Source organism: Hypomesus transpacificus, chromosome 23, assembly GCF_021917145.1.
Source record: "Hypomesus transpacificus isolate Combined female chromosome 23, fHypTra1, whole genome shotgun sequence".
Taxonomy (NCBI): domain Eukaryota; kingdom Metazoa; phylum Chordata; class Actinopteri; order Osmeriformes; family Osmeridae; genus Hypomesus; species Hypomesus transpacificus.
This window is the reverse complement of record NC_061082.1, coordinates 198,251-222,792: the sequence shown is the minus strand read 5'-3', so window position 1 is coordinate 222,792 and position 24,542 is coordinate 198,251. Positions and strand designations below refer to the sequence as shown.

Below are 24,542 nucleotides of genomic sequence, written 5' to 3'. Positions count from 1 at the left end.
AGAACTGAACTGGAGCCTTATACGTTCACTGTGTGCATGTGTGTGTGTGTGTGTGTGTGTGTGTGTGCTCGCGCGTACAGGACAAGGTGAGGTCCATGTCCGGGTCACGCTGCTCACATTAGCCTCGTCGGGGGAAGTGTGTGAGTGCGGCAGGACAGGTGAAAATGATTACGGCGTTGCAGTGAGGATGTGGTCCTCAGACATGTGGTCGGGTCTGGAGGAGGCTTGGAGGTGGGGTGGTCCTCACTTCCTGCAGCACGCCTGGCCTGTTAACACAACAGCCCACAGAGGGGAAGACAGCGCAAGGCCAGGACATTAGCATCCCTCACTTCTGAGGGAGAAAAGAGGGGAAAGAAAGGCATAAACAGAGGGAGGGAGGGAGGGAGGTAGGGAGGGAGGGAGGGGGGAGGGAGGGAGGGGGACTTTCCTCTTAAGGTTTTCATTCCAGAATGTCCAATATACTAACTAACGTCCTCTGGACACTGTCAAAACAACGTGGTAGGTTGCGAAAGCATAATGTAATTACAGCTCAGTATACAATCTATGTAAATAATTGTGTATGTCAGGATACAGCACAAAGTATTCTCACAAAGTTTTTGCACCATCGAGAAAATCAACGGTGCCTAATCTAACGGCTGTAAAAACAAATTACAAAAACAAAGTACATGACAAACATATAAATAATCCTTCAAATATGTGTCTTTGGTTTGAATCACACAACTGTCTGGTTCAACATTGTCCAGTGTTAACTCCCAGGGCCCCCTGAGATTTACTGTAAGGTTCTGGACCAGAATTGGAACTAAACCTGAAACCATGTCTGTGTTTGGGACTTGGCCGTGAAGGCTGGTTCCATGAGTTCGGGTTTGGAACCATAACGTTCCCAGAAAGTTCCCATCGAAGTCTGTCTTCTTTCAGTGTGGATCACTCCAGAACATTCAGACACCAATGACACCTGGTCCAGTCGGACCCATGTTGTCTTGCGCATAACTTTGTGTGCAAAACAACGGATGCTGGCGGTGTAGAACACATGCTGATGGAACGGTTCCTCTGGAAGGTTGGCTAGCATAGATCAGGACCTCAACACACGACAAAACAACCCTGGTGAACTGGCGACCTACTTTTGATCTCAATGGTCTGCAGAGAAGACACCGGGGTTCCACTGAGGTCTCTCTCTGTGCACATTTACAAAACGCTCTGCGCTGACCTTGTCATTCAGGTCTGATTGCGATGGCCGTGTTGCCCTGGTAACCCACACAGAGCCACGGCTGTAAGTAGCACCAGATGCTGACCTCAGCACTTCCTGTAAATGTAGATGGGTCCAAATGAAGATTAAGTCAAACGAGCAGAAGTTGAAGTGAATGGAGAGGAGGCATGGCTTGACTCGCTGGATAACTGTCTGACTGGCAAGTCTGTATGGACTGCATGGCTGGCTGTCTGGCTGTCTGGCTGTCTAGCTGATTGTCTGGATGGCTGGCTGGTGGGATGATTGACGGGATACAGTTTTGTAATCTACAAAAGATGCAATCTCACCGCACAAGTTTAGTTCTGAACAATTTCCTGGTCTTATAAATGTGTTCCTAAATACACGATATTGTGTTGTTCTGGAACAGGTGGCAGGATTCCAGGGTAGTTTGGAGATAGAGATAAGGAACACTGCCAATACTTTGATCTGAGTCTGATTTAATGCTGTAATGCCTCGCCTACATCTCCATGAGTTCCGGAAGCAATCACCGTATCGCCGCGCGCCCGGAACCACCCTCCCGACTGGCCGTGTGATATCACCGCGAGGAACGCCGAAGAAAAAAAAAACGTTGGCCTGGCCGAGCTCACACGCAATCAATTATTTTTCGCAAAAGCTGCAGGGAGGAAATGTCTGCCATTAGCCTGGCGAGCTGGGATCACAGGGGGGGGGATATCAGGGTAATAGCGGCACCTCTGCGAACAAACACGCTTAGCTAATAGGCCACCTCAACCTGTGTGTGAGTGTGTGCTTGTGTGTGTGTGTGTAGGGGGTGGGGCGGTAACGGCCTACGCTAGGCAGTGTCACTTTGGGGGTTTCTACCTCTACCATCAGTGTCTGCGTGTGTGCGTCTGTTTGTGTGTTCATTTCATGTGCGTGTGTGTCGAATGACCTGGAAGGTAACCGAGGTTAAAGCCTTCCCTTTCTCATTTTCTCACCTCTGACCCCGCGCCAGAGAGCCTGCTACAGACTATCCCCATGTAAGTGGTGGCAGCATGACCATCACACACTCACACACACAGAACACTCAGCGTTGTTGCTGTGAGGCCATAGACTGCAGTGAGGGAGGAAGAGGACATTGAGAGACGGTTCCTCGTCTCTCAATGTCCTCTTCTGTCTGCATGACCACTTATTCGGCCAGTCAGCCAGACAACCAGTCGGCAACTAAATCACACAGCCATCTTGCCAACCAAGTCAAACAGCCATCCGGCCAAGCCCAGCTCCCAGCCAGTCTCAACCTGGAGCAGCCATGTTTTTTTCAGGCTAAGCAAGTACATGAGAAGACAGACAGCCTGCTCAACACTCTCCTAATCTGACAAGAAAATAAAAACCTCCTTCTCTGAGAGAGAGATGGCCCAGCATCCAGTCAATGCAGCCAGGAAATAGCTGCAATGATCTGGTTCTAACACTGCTAGGCATGCCCCCAGGCTGGTGCTGTAGCAGGACACTGTGCCCACTCGTGGAAAGAAAATATCCCCAGATTACAACTCTGTTTTTACTTTGAGCACAGTAGCAACAGCTCTCTCCCAACATCAGTTGAGACCCTTCTGTTGGGCCCTGAGTCCTGTCAGGATGAATCATACAGACGTGAGACCATGCAATGATTCATAAATACTGGAATTCATTTGTACAGCAGAGCTTCCTATAGATCTTGCCCATACTGGGAATCAAACTCAGGTCCTCTGACTTTTGAATGCTCTGAATGCTCCATCTCTGTAAATACTTTGATGGCACACAGGTGGGGGGGGGGGGGGGGGGGGCTATTCGTACTGAGGACTGAGTTACACTCAACTTGGTTGTTACTCACTCCTCTAAACTCACTCCTGCACACAGCAGCCCCAGCTGGTTGAGCTCAGCTCGACTGTGTGTCTCGGTCATGGCATCACTGGAACAGGTGTCATTGCGTCACTCATCAGTAGAGCTTCTTTCCGATCTTGCCTGCGCTGGGGTTCAAACGTAGGCCCTCTGGCTTACCTTCAGCTTGAACTAGCCATGGCACCAGCAGGCCAGCTCTTCGATGGTGCAGGTGGGCCGTATTTATACTGAGGTGTGAGTTGAACCAATTCCACTCGGTCGCACACACGTTAGTCTACACAGCATTATTAAAAACCATTCAATCCAATTAAATTCATTTGTATGACCCTTTTTACCAGCCACAGAGGGCGTCACGTACGCCCACAGAACCTGAACCAACCGAAAACCCTCAACTCTTTTAACCCATGAAAACTATTCCAGAGAACACGTCTGATCTGAAGCATGTGAGGGTGATGATAAAACAATCGCCCCTCGTTTTGAAGGTACACTCGAGAAACCACTTACGTAATTGTAGGTTAGACTTTCGGTCTCATTATACAACGAGTAGTGTTTCCAACCTGACAACCTGATTGGTTCGGAACCATGGTATATTTGATGTGGTGCTGTAATAGGTGGACTCTCATGCATCATCATCACCCCGGGTGTCAGATTATGGATGGAGACTGTGACTTTCAGAATGGGGCTTAAATATTTAGTACTCAGAGCTCTGAGTGAGCGAAAGCTAAAGGTAAAATGTATTGGATGTGTGTGTGTTTATTCGTACACATGTACAGTGTTCATGCATGTGTGTGTGTGTGCGTGTAGAAGCATGTACACAGAAATGTGTATGTGCATGCATGTCCGTGTACCATGAAGGAGGGGGGATTCCAGATAAGCACAGGAACTTTCCACAGTTTCTTTTATACTTATTTATTTTTTGGTCTGTGTTGTTTTCTCAGTATTGCAATGCATCACTTGACATTACCCAAGCAGGTTTGAGCTGCAGAGCGTCAGCTGAAAGCAATTTGGTAGCGAGCGCAGCTGCCAGTGGGATAAGACTTTCCTTCTCTCGTTTACTTTGAAATGCTGCTTCTTTTTTCTAAATGTCCAAAATACACAGGGCAGCCAAATTGCTGACATGTGTGCGAGGACCAGCGAGAGGCTGCATTCTTTCATGGACCTCTATGCAAAAACCTTGCCGTGTTTATTTAAAGAACACCGAACACTTTAGCACTATTAAGAAACATGTCATATAGTAAACGAAAGGTTTCCTCCCAGGAAAAACTGCCCATGCGTTTATTTTCTTTTGCAAAAAGTTATTTTAGTTTTGTCTCACAAACTGACTGTGTTCACAAGCAGGGCTGGTGGTGTTGTAATTAGGTTGTGTACTAGGAGAGGCTAACAGACAAACCTGGAAGTGCTGTGGTTATTTGTGTTTTGAGAAGTGGACGGGGTGACCTGGACTCTTTTGCTCTTCCCCTCTTTCTCTGTCTTTTTTTCTCTCCCTCAGACCTTGCACCACAAATACAACATGATCTCTCTGGGGAGACCATGACTAGAAGGTGTGGAGGCATGACTGCTACTCTGGCCCATGGCTGTGATACCTTCTCCTCAGAGAGAGACTGTACTGAAAGAGAGACCTTCCTCAGGGAAAGAAGACACAGAAAGAACCAAAACATTGGCGTTTTAAGGACAAGCCATTCCGTTCTGGGATGAGGAAGATCACATTATCAGATGCATCCCCAAAGGGCAACAGCAGTCTAATGTGTTACAGGAGAGAATTACTTGGAGTCTGTCCACACATTCATTCCACTTCCTGGATGGGAGGAAGTGATATCACACCGGAGAGAATGTTCCTGGGATGGCACCTGAAGGTGTACATTCCTCCCACGAGGACAATGTTCTAGAAGGAACTCTCTGTCACGGCTGCCAAACCAGCAGAGAATATAGCCTATTGTTGTGCTGATTCATATTCCGTAATCGAGCGGGTTGGGCTTGAGCCTTGGTCTGCTGTTCCCAGCTCAGCTGAGGAACCGCTGGTCCACAACTCTGTAAACAGGAACGGTCTCCGCCTCCTCTTCAACTTCCTCGCTCCCTCCTTCCTGAGGTCACTTGAATAAACACCTCCAGGTCAGTGTGATTACTGTGCGGCTGGGAGAGAGGGATGAGAGGAACTGAGAGGCAGGGAGAGAGGGATGAGAGGCAGGGAGAGAGGGATGAGAGGCACTGAGAGGCAGGGAGAGAGGGATGAGAGGCAGGGAGAGAGGGATGAGAGGCACTGAGAGGCAGGGAGAGAGGGATGAGAGGAACTGAGAGGCAGGGAGAGAGGGATGAGAGGCAGGGAGAGAGGGATGAGAGGCACTGAGAGGCAGGGAGAGAGGGATGAGAGGCAGGGAGAGAGGGATGAGAGGCACTGAGAGGCAGGGAGAGAGGGATGAGAGGCACTGAGAGGCAGGGAGAGAGGGATGAGAGGCAGGGAGAGAGGGATGAGAGGCACTGAGAGGCAGGGAGAGAGGGATGAGAGGCACTGAGAGGCAGGGAGAGAGGGATGAGAGGCAGGGAGAGAGGGATGAGAGGAACTGAGAGGCAGGGAGAGAGGGATGAGAGGCAGGGAGAGAGGGATGAGAGGCACTGAGAGGCAGGGAGAGAGGGATGAGAGGCATTGAGAGGCAGGGAGAGAGGGATGAGAGGCAGGGAGAGAGGGATGAGAGGAACTGAGAGGCAGGGAGAGATGGATGAGAGGCAGGGAGAGGCAGGGAGAGAGGGATGAGAGGAACTGAGGGGCAGGGAGAGAGGGATGAGAGGAGAGAAACGTAAAGGCTTGGAGGACTGAGAGGGATAAGTGGAATTCGGGGTGAAAAATTGCGAGGAAAGACAGATCTTTTGCATGTGCACGAACAGCGAATGGAACCGAATTAAAGAGTGCATCCTATGCACGATGAGCACGGGTTAAAGAAGGTGCAGCCGATAGGACATAATGTGTGTGTGTGGGGTTCTTTTTTGTAAAGGTCGAAAGGAGTTTGATGTAAGACGTCATCGGAGGAAGAAGAGAAACCCTCCTCTGAGTCACTGTAAAGGATACAGTACCACAGGAAGAGGGAAACGAGAGCAGGGTGGGAGGGAGGGAAAATCTGAGGTGGAGAGCAGGGGAAGGCAGTGAGGGAGGGCGTCCAGGGTCGGGGTGGGCGTCCTGCGGCCCTGTGTGACTGATAGCCCACCAAGGCCCCAGCCTGGCCAGAGACGGAGAGCGGCTAACCCACCTTGACATGCATAGGAAACCCTAGCCCCCCCCCCCCACTCCCCCAGCCCCCCAGTCCTCCCCTAGTGCCCCCTCCAGAGGCAGAGGAACCACCAGAGCGGTGGGCCTGCACTGCTCTCTACGCGTCCGTCCTCGCTAACAGTGTTTAGATGAGCGAACGCTGCAGGAATGCCGGCGTACCTCATAGTAACCACACGCACCACAGCATCAGGAGCCCAGGCCCGAGGACTCTGGCAAGGAGACATGTCGCTACCAGGAGACCCCTAACACACTGCCAAGTCAAAGCTCGTCACCGCATCACAGACTGGAGGACTGCGTGTGTGTGTGCGTACGCATGCGCTTGAGTGTGTTGGCGCTCACGGAGGTGTCCACACACAACTCCGCTCGCAGCACGTGTGTGTGTGTTGAGAAAGAGAGAGGTGTGCATGTGATGAGTCACCCTGCTGGTCTGTGCTTGGCTGAGACCAGCGAAGGTCTCCTGGATTAGTCTGTCTCCTCTGAGCTGCTGCCATGAATCACCCCAGGAGGTTCAACAAACAATACCGCAGATGTACTGGAGCTCCCTCTGACAGGGGGGCGGGGGGGGGGGGGGGGGGGGCGGGGGGGGGGGGGGGGGGGGGGGTAGGGGGGGGGGGCTGGAGATAAGAGAGAGAGAGGGGGAGGGGGGAGAGCGACAGAGGTAAAGGGAAAAAGAGAGAGAGGGAAGAGAGAGGAGACCTACAGACAGGCAGACAGACCGAGTTGAAAGAGTATGAGAGAAGGGGAGAGGGTAGAGAGGGAGAGGGAGAGGGAGAGGGAGAGAGAGAGAGAGAGAGAGAGAGAGAGAGAGAGAGAGAGAGAGAGAGAGAGAGAGAGAGAGAGAGAGAGAGAGGGGGGGGGGGGGGGGGGGGGGTGGCTGGCACGCAGGCCATGATGTGGTTGTAAATACAGAGTGCTGAGGGCTGTAGCTATCAGAGGAGGAGTAATGAAGGTCTGGACCCGGGCCAACACAAACACAGGCCTGCCCTGGAGGATCTGAACCACTGGGCTCCCCCTTCATACACACACACACACACACACATACTCTCACACAAGGTTTTCAGCAGCCTGTTCTGTCACTCTGCAGTGTTGCTTCAGAGAACTGTCAAACAGCACCCACAGCTCCATCATATCCTGTCATGGAGGTGCTGTTCTCTTACTATATCCACTGTCTGGAACACCTGACCTCACATTACACACACACACACACACACACAGACTCTCTCTCACACACGCAGACACACAGACTCTCACACACACACCTCCACATATGTGAATGTGATTGTGGGTTTGTAAAAAGACAGCACTGTGATGCTACTGTGTTTTTTCTTTAATAAATTCAGCCTGAATTGACTGAGACCAGAACTGATACTGAGCTGGGAGCTAGGAGACAGCGTCTCCCTGGAGACGAACCTGAGTCCTGAACCTGAGGGTCTTTTCAACACTCTCTTCACCTGCCGGTTTGCACAGGTTTAAAAACTGATTACATTGATCCCTCATGAAAAGCCAGGCTTTTAGCTTCTCCCCAAAACCAAAGGGCTCTCCACGGGAGGAAATCCCCCGTAAACACATAAAACAAACACCAGGTTTGTCCACACACATGTTGGAGCTTAAGCCTGATAGATTTAGAATGAAACCATTTGATGTTGACGCAGAGAAGCTGAATGAACTGCATCTGTGAGATGATACACTAAGAGACTGTGAGAGAAAGTGTCTGTCTCTGGTGAAGAGTCTTCATCTGCTGTGGAGCGAGCAGACTCCTGCAGAGGCTTGTCTTTGACTCCTGACTCCACACTGTAACGCTGCAGCTCTGTGTGTTGATTTAGCCACACATGTCACAGGTCTTTTAGAGAACAGCGGAGCAGAAAAGCCGCTGGCAAGCACGGTGGGAGGAATGCAAACAGAGATTCTCTGGGCGCCCATCGCCTCAGGAAAGCCCTGTCACCCCTCAGAGCCCTCACCTGAAGGCATGGCTCTCAAAGATGCTACAAACGGGAATAGAAGAATGACAGTATGTCATATGCAATGTGTATGATGTCATATTGCTATGGCGTGTAACATATTCATGGTGCAACATGATATAATGTGACATGTCATTAATTAAGTTATGTGATAAATAAATAAAATAAGAAACAATGCGTGATTCAGTCATTGTCTCTGTTTAAATGGTTTGATATAACGTTTGTTTAAGACTAAGGGCTGACCTCTGACCTCTGACCTCTGACCTCTGACCTCTGTGGGCTGGAGCTCCTCTCCTGAGCCAGTCTGAACACGAGGTTGACACCTAGTACCAGTCTGATGAAGGGAAGCCAGGAGGGTAGCCAGAGACAGGAAACATGAAAACTGGATCTCTGTATTTGACCCTCAGGAGAAGGCAGCCTGTGGGGTAATTGTGGTGGGGTAGTTGTGGTGTTGGTGGGGGGTGGGGGCGGTGGGGGCTTTGTTAAATAGCTCACTCCTGTCAGGCACATGACAGTAATCCCATTAAAACTCAACAATTCTTCCTTCTCTAATCATTCTCATTCTACAGGATCATGTTCTACACTACAAGGATATATGCCAGGGCTTTGGGGGGTGGGCTGGGGGGGGGGGGTGCTAGGCTGGGGGGGGGGTGCTGGGCTGGGAGAGGGGTGCTGGGGGGGGTGCTGGGCTGGGCTGGGGGGGGGTGCTGGGGGGGTTCTGGGCTGGGCTGGAGGTGGAGGAATATGAGGAGTGGAGCCTCTACTCTATGGACCACTAGAATAACACTCTCCATGAGTGTGTGTGTGAGTGGGTGAGTGTGTGTGTGTGTGTGTGTGGACTGACTTGGTCCAGGGGGGCCGTGTTCCAGCTCCAACCTGCATGGGAGATCAAAGCCCCCCTGTAGGACGTGAGACAGAACATGAAAGCGACACTCAGGAGCATGTACACATCAGAGTGCTCAGCGTTGCAATGGGACATCTAACGTAAACAAATCAAACGCACCCTCATAGCAGGGCTCCTAATGGCATTGGCTGACAATGCTGAGAGGAGACAGAAAACCATCGAACTCCCATCTAAAACCACGACTGTAGATTCAGCCAATACCCATAGAACAACACAGACTTCAGGCCTCTTATCTCAAAGTCTCCATGATACAATCCCAAATGAATGTATTAGCATTGATTTATTATCGTCCTATCATCCGCGGCATTGAAAATATAGATTTTCTTGTCGACCTTGAATGACACACGACAAAAAGAAACCTGCAGAGACAAAAAGAGGAGGAATCCTTCACTTCTGCTTCCACACGTAGTTGGACTCCATCCCTCTCTCAAGCACAGATGACCCGATGACACACCCGATAAAGCGCAGTGGAGGCTACGGCCGCCTCTAGTCCTTCCACCAGCCGCCACTTCCAATATTTATTTGGTTCTGTCAGCACTCGTGTAGGAACAATGGCCGTATTGACAGTTGGAAAGGGTGAATGAGTAGGCTTGTTTGAGCGCGCCCAGGCTCTCTGCAGCACCTCTCCTTTTGTCAGAGCGCCGGGTTGTGTTTCATGTCTCTGCCAGAGCCGGCTTCCTGCGGAGGGGCAGAGTCAAACTGACGATGACCCCCCCTTCCTGAGAGGGCTCTGAGCTGGGCCTGCCACGAGCCCCGCGGCCCAACCACCGCCCCCCACCCCCCACCTCCCACCTCCCAGCACACACACTCACCACTGACATCTGTGCCTAAAGTCAATGACCTCCCATACCCTATGTATACCCCCCCCCTGCCCCACCACCCTCACACACAAACACACATCTCACAGCCTTTCCCTCTCCTCTCCAGCCTTTCCCTTCCTCACCTACCACTCCCTTTTGGCCATCCCTGCCACCTCCACCTCCACCCCTCACCCTCTCTCTTCCCTAATGAGGCTTACAGATTGGTTAAAGACCTAGGTTCTTTGGCAGGTTAGAGACTGGCTGGCCAGGGTCCCAGTGGTCAGTTTGTGGGTGTTTGTGTGTAGTTTGGCACAGCTTTTGTGTTCCATGGTGACTTCATCTCCAAGGTCACCCTGGGGAAGTCAGCAGGAACAGGAGGAGGAAACTTCCCTCCTGGACGCAGGTAGAGAACTCTGACCCTTGACCCCTCATGCACACACACAAAGACACCTATCATATTGACTAAGAAAACCAGGAATCCTAAAGTTAAATTCGAGATCTTTTCAAACCTGTTTTTATGACCTTTTCAAAAGACCCCAACACCAAGCTGTAACCGGTTACATCAGCAACATAACTTTAACTTACATTTGCTGCACATACATTTTGAGATTGAAAAACAAAACATTCCATACAATGGACCATTAATAAAAAACTAATTTAGATAGGCCAGAAGGGAATTAAGCTCGAAGGCATGTTTATTAAAAGTAATAACAGTAACTTTTTTACAATTACAATTGATGCAGTCACACACACTTCACAGTCATGTGAAAGTGTTCATTGTAGAATTTTAAAATGTGTGCTTGTGTAAAGCTTTGATTCTAGTAATCTGTAAAACAAACGGTGATCTTGGTGGGAAGGGGCCCCCTCTTTACCTATCAAGGTTCGTGCCGCAATTGCGAGACTGGGCTCAGCCATGGTTCAAACTCAGTGTCCTCTGACTCCAAACAGGAGCTCCAGACTTGATAGTACACAGTATTACTTTGCACGACAGTGTTCAGTCTCTATAACAGAGGTTGTGTGACTGAAAGGTTGATGATGCTCTCGACTGTGTTTAGCAGTCCTCTTAAAGCTACCTTCACAACTGGGCTCAGACAAAAAGGTTTCGGCCTAAAGATGATATATAAAGAGATATTCAAAATACCATTACTTTCAATAATCATTGCAATACATGGGATTATTGCTTAGTAAAAGATTACATAAGGTATCCCTTATTTGCCAACATGTCCAACAAGAAAATAATTTATAATCAAAAAACAAGTTGACATAGCATTTTTATTGACTGCTTTTATGCATGATAGAAATTGTTAGAATGTTGACGAGTTGACGTCCATAATGTACTGAATGACAAATTCTTCAATGACAGATGTTTTCCTACAAATGCAGAGTGTTCTAGAACAGCATAAAACAGCTGTCCTTACAAGAGGTCCCTACAAAAACAGGAAACATGTTATATCAAAACCAGTTTGACTCTGTGTGTAAAAAAACAGTTTGTGGCTATAAACCATTCAATATAGCAAATCTCTTGACCTTGTTCTGAGTTTAGAGATGAGCATGATTAGGGCCTCTTTCTCTTTCTGTGGGATACATTTCTCCCACATTTTCTGAAAGTTGGTGTCCACTACAATCTTCTTCAGCATGATACGTCCATGAAACCTTTGGGATAAAGCATCTTTACATGACATCCTATCATAGCATATCATCAGCTCATATTATAGCATGGGATGACCTGACCTAGCATTCCATTGAAGTCCCATTTGTGTTTAACATTGGACATTGACAAAATTCAACAGCCCAGAAGGAACTCCCAACCTGACTTCCTCTCCGGAGTCCTGGGCCAGTTGACTGACGGCCACCAGGAAGCGTCCCGTCAGGTCCCTCTTCCCCATCAGAAGAAGAGACGGCCCCAGGACATCAGTCAGGGCCTCCAGGTGCCGAGCAGTGCTGGTCCTCACCGCTACGTTACGGTGGCTGAGGGGGGACAAATGCAGGCGTGTGACAAGTCCACGGAGATACAAGGAGAAGGAACATTAAGGCTAAACGCTTCAGACCAGTTCCAAGAGTTAAGTGTTACGGCGTTTCAGTGATAAGCAGTCGTGAGATTTCCGGTGAGCTTGTCGAACCTCAGTCCTCCGAGCAGCAGTGCGTTCATGACGCGGCTTGGGGAGCAGTTGTGCACCATGTGAGAAAGGGCGAGGTCGGCTGCCTGGCGGATGAAGGCGTTACACTCTGCAGCTTTGAGGAGGAGCACGCGGGCCGTCCCCTCCACCTCGCTGTCCATGGCCCTCTGGAGGTGGACGTACATGTCCCCGAGCGTTGCCATGGCCGCCATGCACACTGCCGAACGAAGGTTAGTCACCTGGAGAGGAGAACCATTAAGGGTCAGTATCAGTTTGACTGAGCTGCAGCATACTTTTTGATATCTCGTCATGCTAACACACACACGCACACACACACACGCACACACACACACACAAGCAGTTCCCAAAGCCCACTATGGCAAACCACTTCAAGGCATGTTTACCTCTCGTATAACAGTCAGGCTGGTACCATGGAGTGTAGACTTAAGAGTCTCTCCATGACTTTGAATGACAGCTCGCAGGGAGGTCAAACCTTTAATCTTCTTCTTCCTGTTTAGTTTTCAATGAGCCATTGACACAGTCAAATGAGCGACGGTTCTTGCTGTCGATTTGAAGTTACATCATTGAATCAAATCTGTGTGTGTCATTGCTGCCAGCCTGCTCTGTGTGAACACTCTCTCACCAGTCATCTGAATCGAGCATCTTGAAGGCCTGAGTCAATGTCTCTTCTGAGTTTGTCTGCAGCTGTATTCTGATCTGACTCTGGACCACAGACTCACTGGCTGTCTGCCTCGCTATGGGTTGAAAGAGTGCGTACTGTTTACCAGCTTTCCCTATTTGTTTACATACTATCCGACGGTTAGACAGAAATGTAAAGGTATTGAAAAGAACGAACATACAACATTCAGTCTGTTGCCCTTTGTCCTTGCCAGGGGGCCCAAGGTGTGCATCCCAAAAAGTGTGTGAAAGTATCTATTCACCTGACGCTAGATTGACTGTATGTATTCACTGCCATTCTCTAGCTCCCTTGAAGTGTTTTTATCACTCCATGTACACTGCAGTTTGCCACATATCTGTTAAAGACTGACCGGATTTGGGGGCATCTTTGGGCAGGTGCAGGTCCCTCTTGGCCCGAGCCCCTTTCCCCCTGGGCTTGGCAGAAGAAGCAGGAAGACGTTGAGGGGTAGGAGGAGCAGGTACAGGAGCATACTCCTCCACAGGTGTCACCACCACCAGGTAGTCCCTCAACTCGGCAGGAGTCTCCACGTCCACAAAGCTCAGAACGCTCAGACTACTGAGGCTGGATGCCCTCGGGGACGAGGCTGAGCTCCCACTGTGCCCGTCAGCCGCCATCCTCCAGGAGCGCTCCCCCAGGTGAGCAACAGCATCGCCTTCAAAAAGCCTCTTCTCGTATTTGCTCTCTTTGGAAAGAGCGGGGGAAAATCCAGGAAGTGCACTCACACTACTTCTTGCCTTGGCCGGGAGAGGCTCCCAATGGACAGAATGGTCCATCCCTACCAGGTTCAGGGGCTGGAGGCTCTGGAGGGCTATTCTGGGGAACAGGTGGCCCACCTTCTCTGGAGCCAGGGCCTCGTTCTCAGTTCTCGGCATCTGCTGATTCCTGGACTGACTGAGAGAACCGCTGATCTGCATACAGCCCTGCAAAAAGATAGGAACACATGGTCAGAATGAATAATGGAAATGAATGAAGCACAATATGATGTATACAGCAAGGAAGAGCAGTTTCCAGCCATAGCAAGCTACCTTAAAAAGCTACGTAGAGTAAATAATAGGCTTTCTTAACTCACAATACTTACATAACAGGTACAGTTTTTCTTGTGACGTTGGTTGTTATTGTGTCTCCTCCGGAAATCCTTGAGGTAATCTCTCATAGGGATCCCCTTCTGGAGTTCCGCAAGGTCTTCAAGCCATCGATAAGCCATCATTTGAAGGGAGTTTACTCCTTCATGATATTTCATCAAGTGAAGTGACATGCACATGTGATGACATCACTGTCCTATTACATTATGTCACAAAGGTGTCTTGAGAACCAGATGTGAACACCTCCACATATATATATATGTTACTTATAGCTTATGAATATATATGTATCTAGGTCCACCTCTACCACAATTACATCACTGTCCTATAACATTATGATGTCACAAAGGTGTATGAGAGTCAATCACTTTAGAATCTATAGCAATATGGATGTGAAGATAGTGTAAAGATAATGCATTTACAAGCAGTGCTGGGAACTGTAGGACTCATGTAGGCCACAGACCTTTGGGCCTGATATAGTACAACAAATTAATCTTCCTTATCTTTCTGTGCTGGAAAAAAACTAGCATTTCCCCATTACATCTGTTAGTTTATAAGCCATAAGTAACCTTTTTTTACCTTTTTAAAAGGTAAAAAATGTATGCACACTCAACCAAAACACTGACTGATGTCAGTTTGATGACATTACACAAAGGTTACTTATGGCTTATAAACTAACAGAACAATAACACCTGCTCTATGTAGATACACAATACAAATAAGCAAACATTTAGTCAGAAAGTCTTTGGAAAAATAAGCTACTCACCATTCTTTTTTTTTTTTTTTTTTTTACAAAAGTATACCTCGTGAAATGACAGTTAAAACGTTATACTTTAAAACCCCACAATCACCAAACAGGCTTTCCGACCAAAGAAAACAAATTTGCACAGAATGATAAATTAAATCTATTTTATTTCACAACAACAACAACAACATGAAGTTGCCTTTGATCATTTGTTACATTTACATAGGAATAGGAGAGCTCTGTGGCCATATACGGGGGAGTCCAGCTTCACTTCCTGTCTAGAGGTCAGATGTCAGCGGGTGTGGCCTGAGGACCCCCTGGAGTAGGGCGTCAAGCCTCCCTCACCAGTCCCAGAAGAAGAGCTTGCTGCCGTGCTTGGAGGGCTGCAGCTGGCCCTCGATGACTGGGTTGGGCTCCGGACGGGGCTTCGAATGGTACGGGTTCTCCGGGAGGGGTCGCGAGGTCGCCACCTTTGTCACCTGGGAGAGGGGAGGTGGGACACGGACGTGAATTCGCTTAGTGACCTGGGAGAGGGGAAGAACAAGCAGGGCTCCGGAGAGGACTAACATGGATGCAGGGAACGAGCTCTTAGGCTCTCATGCTCCGCGTCAACGCAGGGGAATTTTTTTTTGCTGACAGCAGAGCAAGCAAACATGTCTGTGTCAACAAACTTTGAGGGGCGTTGCTCAGTCAGCCTCTACACCTCAGCAGGGGGAGGGACAGAGGTGCAGTGTGTACAGCCAACCACAGGCAGCCAGACACTCAAGGCCTTCCTACAATAATGAATGTGCCTTTTCTAAATGCCACTTAACAGACTTGGTTGACCACAAACAAACCTCCAAGCTTCAATGCTGTTCAGAAACTATATTTCAAGCTCTAAAACCTCAACCTCATTCCCCACAACCCCCCTCACCTTAGACAGGTCGCCCAGGTTAGGTCTCTCCCAGCCCAGCTTGTCCAGGGCACAGCTGTCAAAGGCCTGCTGCTTCTGGCGACATTGACGCAGCTCGGCCAGGTTGGAATAGTCAAGGCAGGTCCAGTACTCTGTGAAGGACTCAGCACAGCTGCCCTTGATCTGCCTGGAACACATGGGGGGGGGGGGGGGGGGGGGGGGGGGGGGCACAGAGAGGAGGACGCCATTTTATTTTAACATGTATTACACTAGAGACTGGAACTGCACCTGGACTTGAAAATGTACCAGGACTTAATCTAACATGGAGACATTCATTCGGCCAGAGGTATGGTAATAGGTTATTTGAGCTACTTGTGTAATGACCGGTTTAGTCAACTGCTCTATTATAATAATTGAATTCATCACCATGCTCTGCAGCCCTGTGTTTACATCTGGGCTGACCTCAACTGTTTATTTGTGCCTGTTATGGAAGCTGTCAAGTAATTATTGGTGAGACTGGGCCACATCCAATCAGTATCGTGCTCTTGGGTGTGTTCTGATCTGGTCTTTCCTGGTCTGGTATGGCTTGGTCTAGTCTGCTCTGGTCAAGCCTGGTATTTTTCTCCTGGTCTGGTCTGATCTGGCATCGCCTGGTCTGGTCTGGTGCCCTGACAGACCCCAGTGCTCTCAGAGGCACCAAGGTGCTGTTACGGTCCACATGCCTTCAGTAAACACAGACACCACGCCTCACAGTGACACAAACCAGAACCCTTCCTTTACACTGTGTCTGACAGACAGGCAGGTTGAGAGATAGGCAGGTTGAGAGACAGACAGGCAGGTTGAGAAAAAGACATGACGACAGGCTGACAAAGACAGGCAGGCTGAGACTGACAGTTCAGAGAGTCATTCAGACAGACAAGCAGAAGCCTATTCCTTGTTAGCTAGTCTTCCCAGCACCCCCCCCCCTCCCCTCTGGCACCTACTGATTGGTCAGTAGAGGAAACACAGGATCACTGTGTGAACCTATTCTAGTGAACCAAAATATCACCCTAGTGATTGGTGGTCTCTTTATTTGAGGAAAACCAGCATTGTTAGACAGATTAGCATAGAAACCTAACAGCTCAAATCAGTACAACAAACAACAACAAATGTTTTTTAGAATGCAAGCAAGGCTTGTCTAAAAAAATAAAAAATAATAATACGTTTAGCCCCGGTCCTTGTCCCAAAAACTTCACCATGTCTGCTGTATCATTGTATATACCTATAAAACAACAGTTTTTACTAACACAATTTTAAGCAGCTTACCTGAAGAAGTTGAGTGCACACTCGTTGACTTTCCTCCCCTCCTCCAGACATTTCCGGGGGTCCTTCTCTTCCCAGCGACATAGCATGAACTCCTTGTTGGGCTTGTCGCACTGGGAGCCATAGTGGTGGGCGGCTGCCTTTAGAACTGCAGACGATACATTGATCTGCAAAAGGACAACACCACATACATTACATAGCCTAGCCCTAGTGCAATACTAACAACGAAAATAATGAAACAGCTAGTAGTCAGATAAGTAGCCCAAGTATGTCCTAAGAGATATGCAAGTGTGCATTTGAATCACTGTCTGTATAATCTTGGTATAATTGTTATTTTCTCCATCTCCCTGTCCTTAAATGTCCCCAAGCACACAGTACAACAATAAAGCCATCTTACATTATGTAGCTATTGCGGCTCTGGTGGCAAAATTGCTGATAGCATGTTAGTGATCTACCGCACAGTCAACCAGTCAAGTAATTATGTTTGCAATAACCAATTCAACAAAAACATTTGCAAGCTGATATTCAGAAACATGGCACTCGTGTCATATATTATCAGTCCACAACAACAAACAACTAACCGGTTCTGTGATGAGCTTTGACTAACCACCGACATTACTATACTATATATGTAAGGTGGGACGTTGTTCTGGTTAGTGTATTATGTTAGCATAATGTCAATGCATAATAGACTGTCTGCAGTTATCTAGCTCATTGGCTAGTAAGTTTACATGCTAATGTTCTGCTCTAGTAAGAGACAGCTTACAATAGACATGCTAGCAAGTTAGCATGTATTTTCAGACCATTTCTCTTTTGTTACTGGCTTTCTACTTGCCTCCTCCACATTTAGCTCCTGCAAGGAGGGGATCTCCACCGAACTTGGCATAGTTCGGTCTCTGTAGAATGAACCAAAGTCAAAGAATCGTACTCTAAGCTCCTAAAACACATTCAAGGTCCTCTTCTAGATCCAGGACGAGGCCGCTCAAGGAAGGTCAGTTTACTGCGCCTGCTCACGCTTGTGAGGCGCACAATAATGACGCATTCTAAAGCGCGGAGAGAAACTCGATGTGCCAGTCATATGGACTCTAAATAGCCTACTTGTTTTGAATAATGTGCTATGTTCATAAATACTAAATAGGCCTACTGATCGCATAATTTCTTTGTTTCAATAAAACTCCACTCCATAACTTCAGAAAGATATCTGGCTCTGTCACTGTGCAAAGCGTCCAAGTTCCCATGGCAACGTTTCCAAACTTCTTTCCTTCTGAATCTGAATTTTTGCCTACGTTACTAGGCCAGCTACTGTATTTCTTTCTCACGATCTTATTTATAAATCACATGGAATTTACAGGTAGTAGTTACACAGGAGAATTTAAGAATGGCAGGTAAAGTGCAAAATAGACGCTCAGAAATAATACAGTCATTCCAAATGTCATGTTTACACAAAGTTGTTGCTAAATCACTGACTGCATGCTGTGCTGCCACTGTAGGGCTGCATGTAGTGCTAGATTTAGTTCCGTTTGCTCCAGATTAGTCAATGCTCATCCTGTGTCTGCTTTACTCTTCTTTCCAGGATGGAGGGAAAAGGAGAGTACGTGTTCCCCACTGAAACCAAATATGTTGGAGAGATGAGAGATGGGATGTTCCATGGAAAAGGTGTTCTTTATTTTCATAATGGCAGCAAATACGAAGGGACCTGGGAGAAAGGGATATCCAAACAGGTGCTCAGCATACTTTCTGTGTGTTTCACATTGGTTATAGTGCACATGACATATGGTACCTTGTAGTAATCATTCGCATTGTTGCAGTTATTCGGTTTCCCTCTATCTTCTCCTGCACATGCTCTCTGAGCATCCCAATCAGGAGAGACATTCATCTTTGGTCAATTTGCTCTGAAACACTTCTTCATGCATGTCATGCCATGATAGTGGCTGGTTCGATCATTATCATGATTGCGACTGTGGCTTATTAGAAACAGCCCAGCCCAAGACTAATCAGGCTTCCGGCTACCTGATGCCTGCCAGCCCAGACCTCCCCTGTGCTCCTGCTACAACATCTGCTGGCAACAAATTCCAGCTCCACACACGTGCTCTAACTGTTACTTCTATGAACATCTCAGTTTGTCGCTTAAGTGCTCATGAACAATGTGGAATTGGTGGTTGATGCTTGATTCTGATCCACAGGGCAAGTATACTTTCTCAGATGGTCTGGAGTACCAGGAGAAGGACTGGGAGTTCTGTGACAGCTATGACAGACAGTTCTACACTGAGAGGTGCAATGGCCTCAAACCTGCAGGTCAGACTCCGGTCACTTCGAAGCTCTCTAGTATCAAATTAGACCTTCAAAGGTTCCTACTAGGTGGAACACAGCCAGTGACAGGTAGCCCTGTGTGTGGTCGGATTTTTTTGGTATGTGGAGATGCAGTGTCAGACTAGTGTTAGAATGATCATGTAAGTTAGTTAACATTAGGACTGGTCCAAAAAGCTAATTTCATACAACCTTGTTTTGTCATTGTAGTTTTTCACAAATGTAGTCCTTGGAGTTGGATGTTGAGTGTCCATGAGCTCTCTGTCTTCCTGCAGGTGAGTCTCAGCTAACTGACCTGGACCCTCCGCGGGTCGTCCCAGAGGGCTGCTATGACTGTGGAGACGGATTCTACCATCCGGACACCAGGGTCATCATCGACTACCACGGGAACTTTCTGAGAAACACAGGTGAGGGCCAGCACCCAGCCTCCGAACTGGGTGTATTTATAGGTTAAATGCTTTTTTTCATTTCCCAATTATTCCATGTTTCTACTTAAAGCCAAAGATAATTTTACTGGTAAGTATTATCTAGACATATTGGAGACATGTTAACAAAAGTAGTGCCACCCTGATCATTCATATTATCTAATCCAACAAGATTATTCCAGATATGGACAAACTGATGTTATCTACTAGTGATGACTCATCTGAGGTCCGCTCAACCAGACGTGCTTCTATACTGCAGTCATTTTAGCTTTGTTTTCAAAAGCAAATCCAAAACACATTTTTCCACCCACCAAGTGCCTAATGTGGGATCTTTGATTTGAAGGGAATGCGGTTTGTCAGTTTTCCAGATTGGAATTCCTATTTTTCTGCCAGTTTTTCCTGGTTTTGCATCACCAGACAATGTCATGGATTAGAACGGGTTGTGGGTTTAATTGTCATCGCTCTCTGTGGATGGGAAGGAGGAGGGGAAAGATGAGGAAGAGGTGGATGAGAAGGAGCAAAGAAGGGGTATTGTTATAGACAACCGTCCGTGATGTCATGTCTCAGGAAGAAGCAAACACGTGTTATCTCCTGGGAGGGGTGGCAACACATGTAAGAAATGAAACACAGACTTTGTGTCACAAGTCTTGAGTGTTTGTCTGAACGTTGGCAAGTGGTCTTGTTTACATTATTTACTTCCGCCCGGACAAGGATATACTGTGGTAAAAATATTAAAGTTCATCTAGAAGAATAGAGTTTAGTAACATGTAATGAATCAGTGTTGACCCAAGCACGACTTCATTTCTCATTTGTGTGAACAGAGATGCACTTCCTTAGCAGGTGTCGTGAACGTTAGAGATGTGGTGCTGTTTTTATGAGGTGTGTTGCATATTCAACTGATCTGTGTCAGAGAGAAAAAATGTGTGTCTGTGTGTGTTGGTGTGTCTGTCGTAAAGTACCCCTCATGCCCAGCATCAGCCGTATTTAAAATCCATTCGTGTTTCTATAGAATGCAGAAGTCTGCCTTTGTGCGTATATGTGTGTGGAGAATGCTCAGTATCCTGTATGGATTTATTTTAATCTCTGAGAGGTGAAGGTACATTTGTCAAAATGGGTGTGAAGACACAATTTATTGCCGGTGGCTTCCCTTCCGGATGAGACCGCAGGCAGGACGGGAGGAACCGCTCTCCCCACGGGGATGTTTCAGGGAGTACGATGGAGGAAGGAGCTCCACGCACAGCTGTGGGACAGAAGAACTGGGAGAGAGAGGGAGGGGGGGGGGGGTTGACACGCAGGAAGCTGGCCCAGGGAACTGCTGCGGGGCTGGGCAGGAAGGGTCAGGAAATGCCCAGGCTTTGGGCCAAGACCTGGGTGAGGAGAAGCAGAAAGCAGATGGGAGGAAGCCCTGAGGAATCTCCCTCACACAGCAGTCTAGGTCAGACAGGTCACCTGAAGGCAGCCCAGCCCCTCTCAGGATGAGGAGTGTGTGCGTGCATGTGTGTGTGCGTTTGTGTGTGTGGGTGGGTGGGTGGGTGTGTGTGTGAAGGCTGTAGCTCTTCACCTGTGCTATTTGTTGGTCTGTTGTCTGCCAGCTAATGTCACATGTGGATCACTAATGTGTCAGTTGTTCCACTCTCTGACCACCAGTTATGTTTATTTTTGAATCAGAAATGAAAATGTTTCCCTATAACCTAGACATAGGCTACTGTACTTTAAAATGCCATTGTCAATTTCGTAGTAGAAGACCTAACATCTTGGAAATCTCTAACCCTATCATCAACATCTGAGTCTTCAGACTTTTCTTTGTTTTATTTTCAGTTTCTCTCCTTGGTAACAAGCGTTTCCAGTTTGCCAGGGGAACGAGCCGAGCTCAGCTACGTGTTGCCATATTGTTTGTTGCACTTTCCTGCCACTGGAATAACTGCTCCTTTGAAAAACTGGCTAAAAGTTCCCATCCAAAACAAGTCACCATGCCAAAGAAAACAGCCGGACTCCCGCCACACTCTGCCACTCAAATTGATGGCCGACTGAGCCGTTTCACTGCAGATACAATCAGCGAGATAGTCTGTTTAGAACAATACCCCCCGGTCTTTTCCTGTAGACATCTCTTACTCTTGTCCAAATCCTTTAAGATTATTAACATATTTACAAATTAATCAACCAGAACCAAACAACGTGTTTAATGTTAGTTCTTCATATGGTAACTCAGCTTTATAACGGCCAATGTGATCTCACTCCTCATTAACGCGATTGTTTCTGTGTTGGAAGGAAATACTTTTCCCTTCGAGTGTATTTTAAGGATTAAGATAAACATGTATTAACTAGGTGCCATTATCGCTTCCCGCCACACACTCTAGCATGTACAGTACAAAGCTTAATGGAAGACTGTATAGACAGACTGAAATGTTATTGATTGTATGGTTAGATTGTATTAGTCAGTCTATGAATAGTATTATAGACTGATTGTAATTTTATTTGCAATGTCGTATTTTTTTTATGAAAACGAAATAAGAAGTCTAATGAGCCTAAAGGAGACATTTAATAACTCATCATAGCCTGTCGAATGTTTGTTCACATTCAACATGGCCACTGACATAAAATAGTTTCTTTAACAATTTAAATAGGTCATTTAAGTCTAATATTGGCTAAATCAGTTATTCTTTCTTTTCATGTGTTTACATTAGGCTACATCTGTATTCTTAAAACCACGAATAAGAAAATGTAAATGCCGCTCAGAACTGTGCGTCATACATTCAAAACGCAAAATTACAATTTATTAGATTGCACCTAGCCAGGGCCACCTGCACATGCCCTCAAACAGAATTGTATTGAGGTATCAATTTAGCAGTAATTTAAACGCTCAGCAGAACTATTACAAGCCCTAAAGGGCATGTTACAGCAAATATGAAAATGTGTGAATTCTAGGCTATCTCATTACCATAGGCCCACGCGCGCTTGGGGGAAACTAATTGCGGTTCGACCCTGACCACGCGACCGCGGTAGCAGAGGTATTAATTAGTTTAAAATAGTGGAGAAATGTCCTTCTCGGGGGTGATCTCTTGTTTTGCGAGAGGGGAGGAAACAAACGCCACAAAGGGTGGAAATTGTTCCGTTTGCAGCTGCTGCAGAGGCCTGTAGTACTACTAGGCTATGCGGACTGCATGGTCTGTGATTTCAATTGCCGAACGCTTGAGCCAGGTAGAGTGAGGAGAGGCAACTGGAGTGGCTGTTAGGGCTATCGCAAGCAATTACGGACAATCAGAGGAGCGCTCGAGACCTGTTCCCAACAATGGAACCCGCGCGCCGTGTTCCTGGGGGTGAGCGCTCAAGTGTGTGCAGCTGCGCGCGGTGCAGAGCGGCTACCTCTTTGCTCCGCAATTAGCGACTCGTTTTAGTTTTAACTATGAAAAATACTATTTTATCCGCTGTTTTGGCAGTCGAGTCATCGTTTTAAAATTGACTACAATTTTGCCTTGTGATTTATTGGTGGTTGAAGTGGCACTGAGAAGTTATTTTCCTAATTATTATCTTGATTTGACACATTTTCCCTGAGACTGAATGGCACTTGAATGTGTCAGTTTCAAAAGCAAATCTCCTAGGACGGAATTGTAAAGACTATCCAGTGGCTATTCTGCTTTCTTTATTAAAGATGTTCTTTTATTTTATTTTTTTTACTATCAGGCTTAACTGCAAGCTGTAGCCTACAGTCTTAACAGATAAGGGCTACATGTATTTTCGCCCAGGCCCTACGAACGAAACATGTATCGGCTACCAATCACTGGACAATCCGGGCATTTGAATGAAGGATTTAATATTGATTGAAGTAATATAAATGTATGTTTCACCAGATGACGACGAGCACGAGTGGATTGTGCGCACCTGTCGGAAGAGCTGGGACGAGATTGTTGGACATTTAGGCCCACCGGAAAACTAATCGCTAACCATGGCCCTGGGAGCCGAACGGAAGAATGGAGCGAAACGTTGCAAACCTTGAATAAAACATAATTTCTTTTCACAGACGGTTCTTGTTCAAGTTCAGAAGTCCAGGACCAATTTTTTGAGTGAAATTAGCTTACAAGTAGACTATTATAAAAAAAAGGAGGCTTAACGTTATTTGAGTGAAATTAGTCATTGAAATCAGCTCAACAAACATACAATTTAAAATATCAACGAATGTTTACTTAATGCTTGTTCACAACACTTCCTTCTCAGCATGACTCTAAAGCGTTTCTGCTGCATTTCAATGTAATCAATGTCACATTGTTCCCTCCAATGTCTGTCCAATAGTAGAGACCTATACTCAGCAGGTCCAATCAACATCCTATAGTGATCAGCTCAGTCTGGTCCATGAGAAACATCCACCAACAACTCAAACTGGGAAAGCATTTTCACTATGAAGTGACATAGCTTGTTCTTTATCTCAGATATCTCAGATTTTCTTTGTTTGTTTTCTGTGTGTTTCTCAGTGGAATGTATTTATAAATCCACTGAGACAGGCTCGTGTGTTTGTTTGGGAAAGAGATCCCTCATCTTTAAAACTCCAGATCCTGTATGAGGATCAATCCCATGATGCTGTCTGACAGTGACTTCCTGTCTGCGATGGTGGTGGAATTAGTGCTGGAGTCATTACTGCACACGATGACCCGTGAAGAGCTTGCCGGCCTCACCATTGGCCTGTGATTGCTTCCTGCCCCACATCGGGTACACACATAGACTCACACATAGAGTCACATACATACTCTCACACACACACCAACAACTGCCTACACACACATTGCTCTAACTCTTTCTCATGCACATGCACACGACACACAAGTATTCAACTACTTGGAATTCCCGATAAATCTGGAATCTATAATTGCTCATTTGTATTTCGAGTGTGTCCCTCAAAACCAAAACTGAATACTTGGTGTTAAAAATGCATATTTCATATTTGTCCCAAAAAATTGAAATGTCATTACATTCAACTGTGGTATTAAAAAAAATGATATAACAA

General features: G+C 47.0%; 2 protein-coding genes across 2 annotated transcripts; one reads left to right on the top strand and one right to left on the bottom strand.

The window, feature by feature from the left end:
- Positions 1-14,770: 14,770 nt before the first annotated feature.
- ndufa8 (NADH:ubiquinone oxidoreductase subunit A8) lies at positions 14,771-17,835 on the bottom strand. Its single transcript, XM_047046858.1, has 4 exons — positions 17,650-17,835; positions 16,818-16,981; positions 15,534-15,699; positions 14,771-15,099 (listed from the first exon to the last, which is right to left on the bottom strand). Exons 1-4 carry the CDS (start codon positions 17,698-17,700, stop codon positions 14,962-14,964), a joined length of 519 nt encoding a protein of 172 aa, XP_046902814.1. The 5' UTR covers positions 17,701-17,835; the 3' UTR covers positions 14,771-14,961.
- A 40-nt stretch (positions 17,836-17,875) lies between these two features.
- On the top strand, positions 17,876-24,490 carry morn5 (MORN repeat containing 5). The gene is made up of 5 exons (XM_047046606.1): positions 17,876-18,199; positions 18,388-18,535; positions 18,998-19,109; positions 19,397-19,528; positions 23,395-24,490. The coding sequence occupies exons 1-5, from the start codon at positions 18,051-18,053 to the stop codon at positions 23,478-23,480; spliced, it is 627 nt and encodes a 208-aa protein (XP_046902562.1). The 5' UTR covers positions 17,876-18,050; the 3' UTR covers positions 23,481-24,490.
- Positions 24,491-24,542: the final 52 nt, after the last annotated feature.

What these genes read in the sequence shown, in the direction of transcription:
- ndufa8 (XM_047046858.1), bottom strand. Translation starts at nt 17,700, where the DNA reads ATGCCAAGTTCGGTGGAGATCCCCTCCTTGCAGGAGCTAAATGTGGAG. An exon ending in AGGAGCTAAATGTGGAGGAG is followed by an intron (nt 16,982 to 17,649) that starts GCAAGTAGAAAG and finishes GTCCTTTTGCAG; the next exon opens with ATCAATGTATCGTCTGCAGT. An exon ending in ACCTGGGCGACCTGTCTAAG is followed by an intron (nt 15,100 to 15,533) that starts GTGAGGGGGGTT and finishes CCCCTCTCCCAG; the next exon opens with GTGACAAAGGTGGCGACCTC.
- morn5 (XM_047046606.1), top strand. Translation starts at nt 18,051, where the DNA reads ATGGCAACGTTTCCAAACTTCTTTCCTTCTGAATCTGAATTTTTGCCT. An exon ending in GGAGAATTTAAGAATGGCAG is followed by an intron (nt 18,200 to 18,387) that starts GTAAAGTGCAAA and finishes TCTTCTTTCCAG; the next exon opens with GATGGAGGGAAAAGGAGAGT. An exon ending in GAACTTTCTGAGAAACACAG is followed by an intron (nt 19,529 to 23,394) that starts GTGAGGGCCAGC and finishes ATGTTTCACCAG; the next exon opens with ATGACGACGAGCACGAGTGG.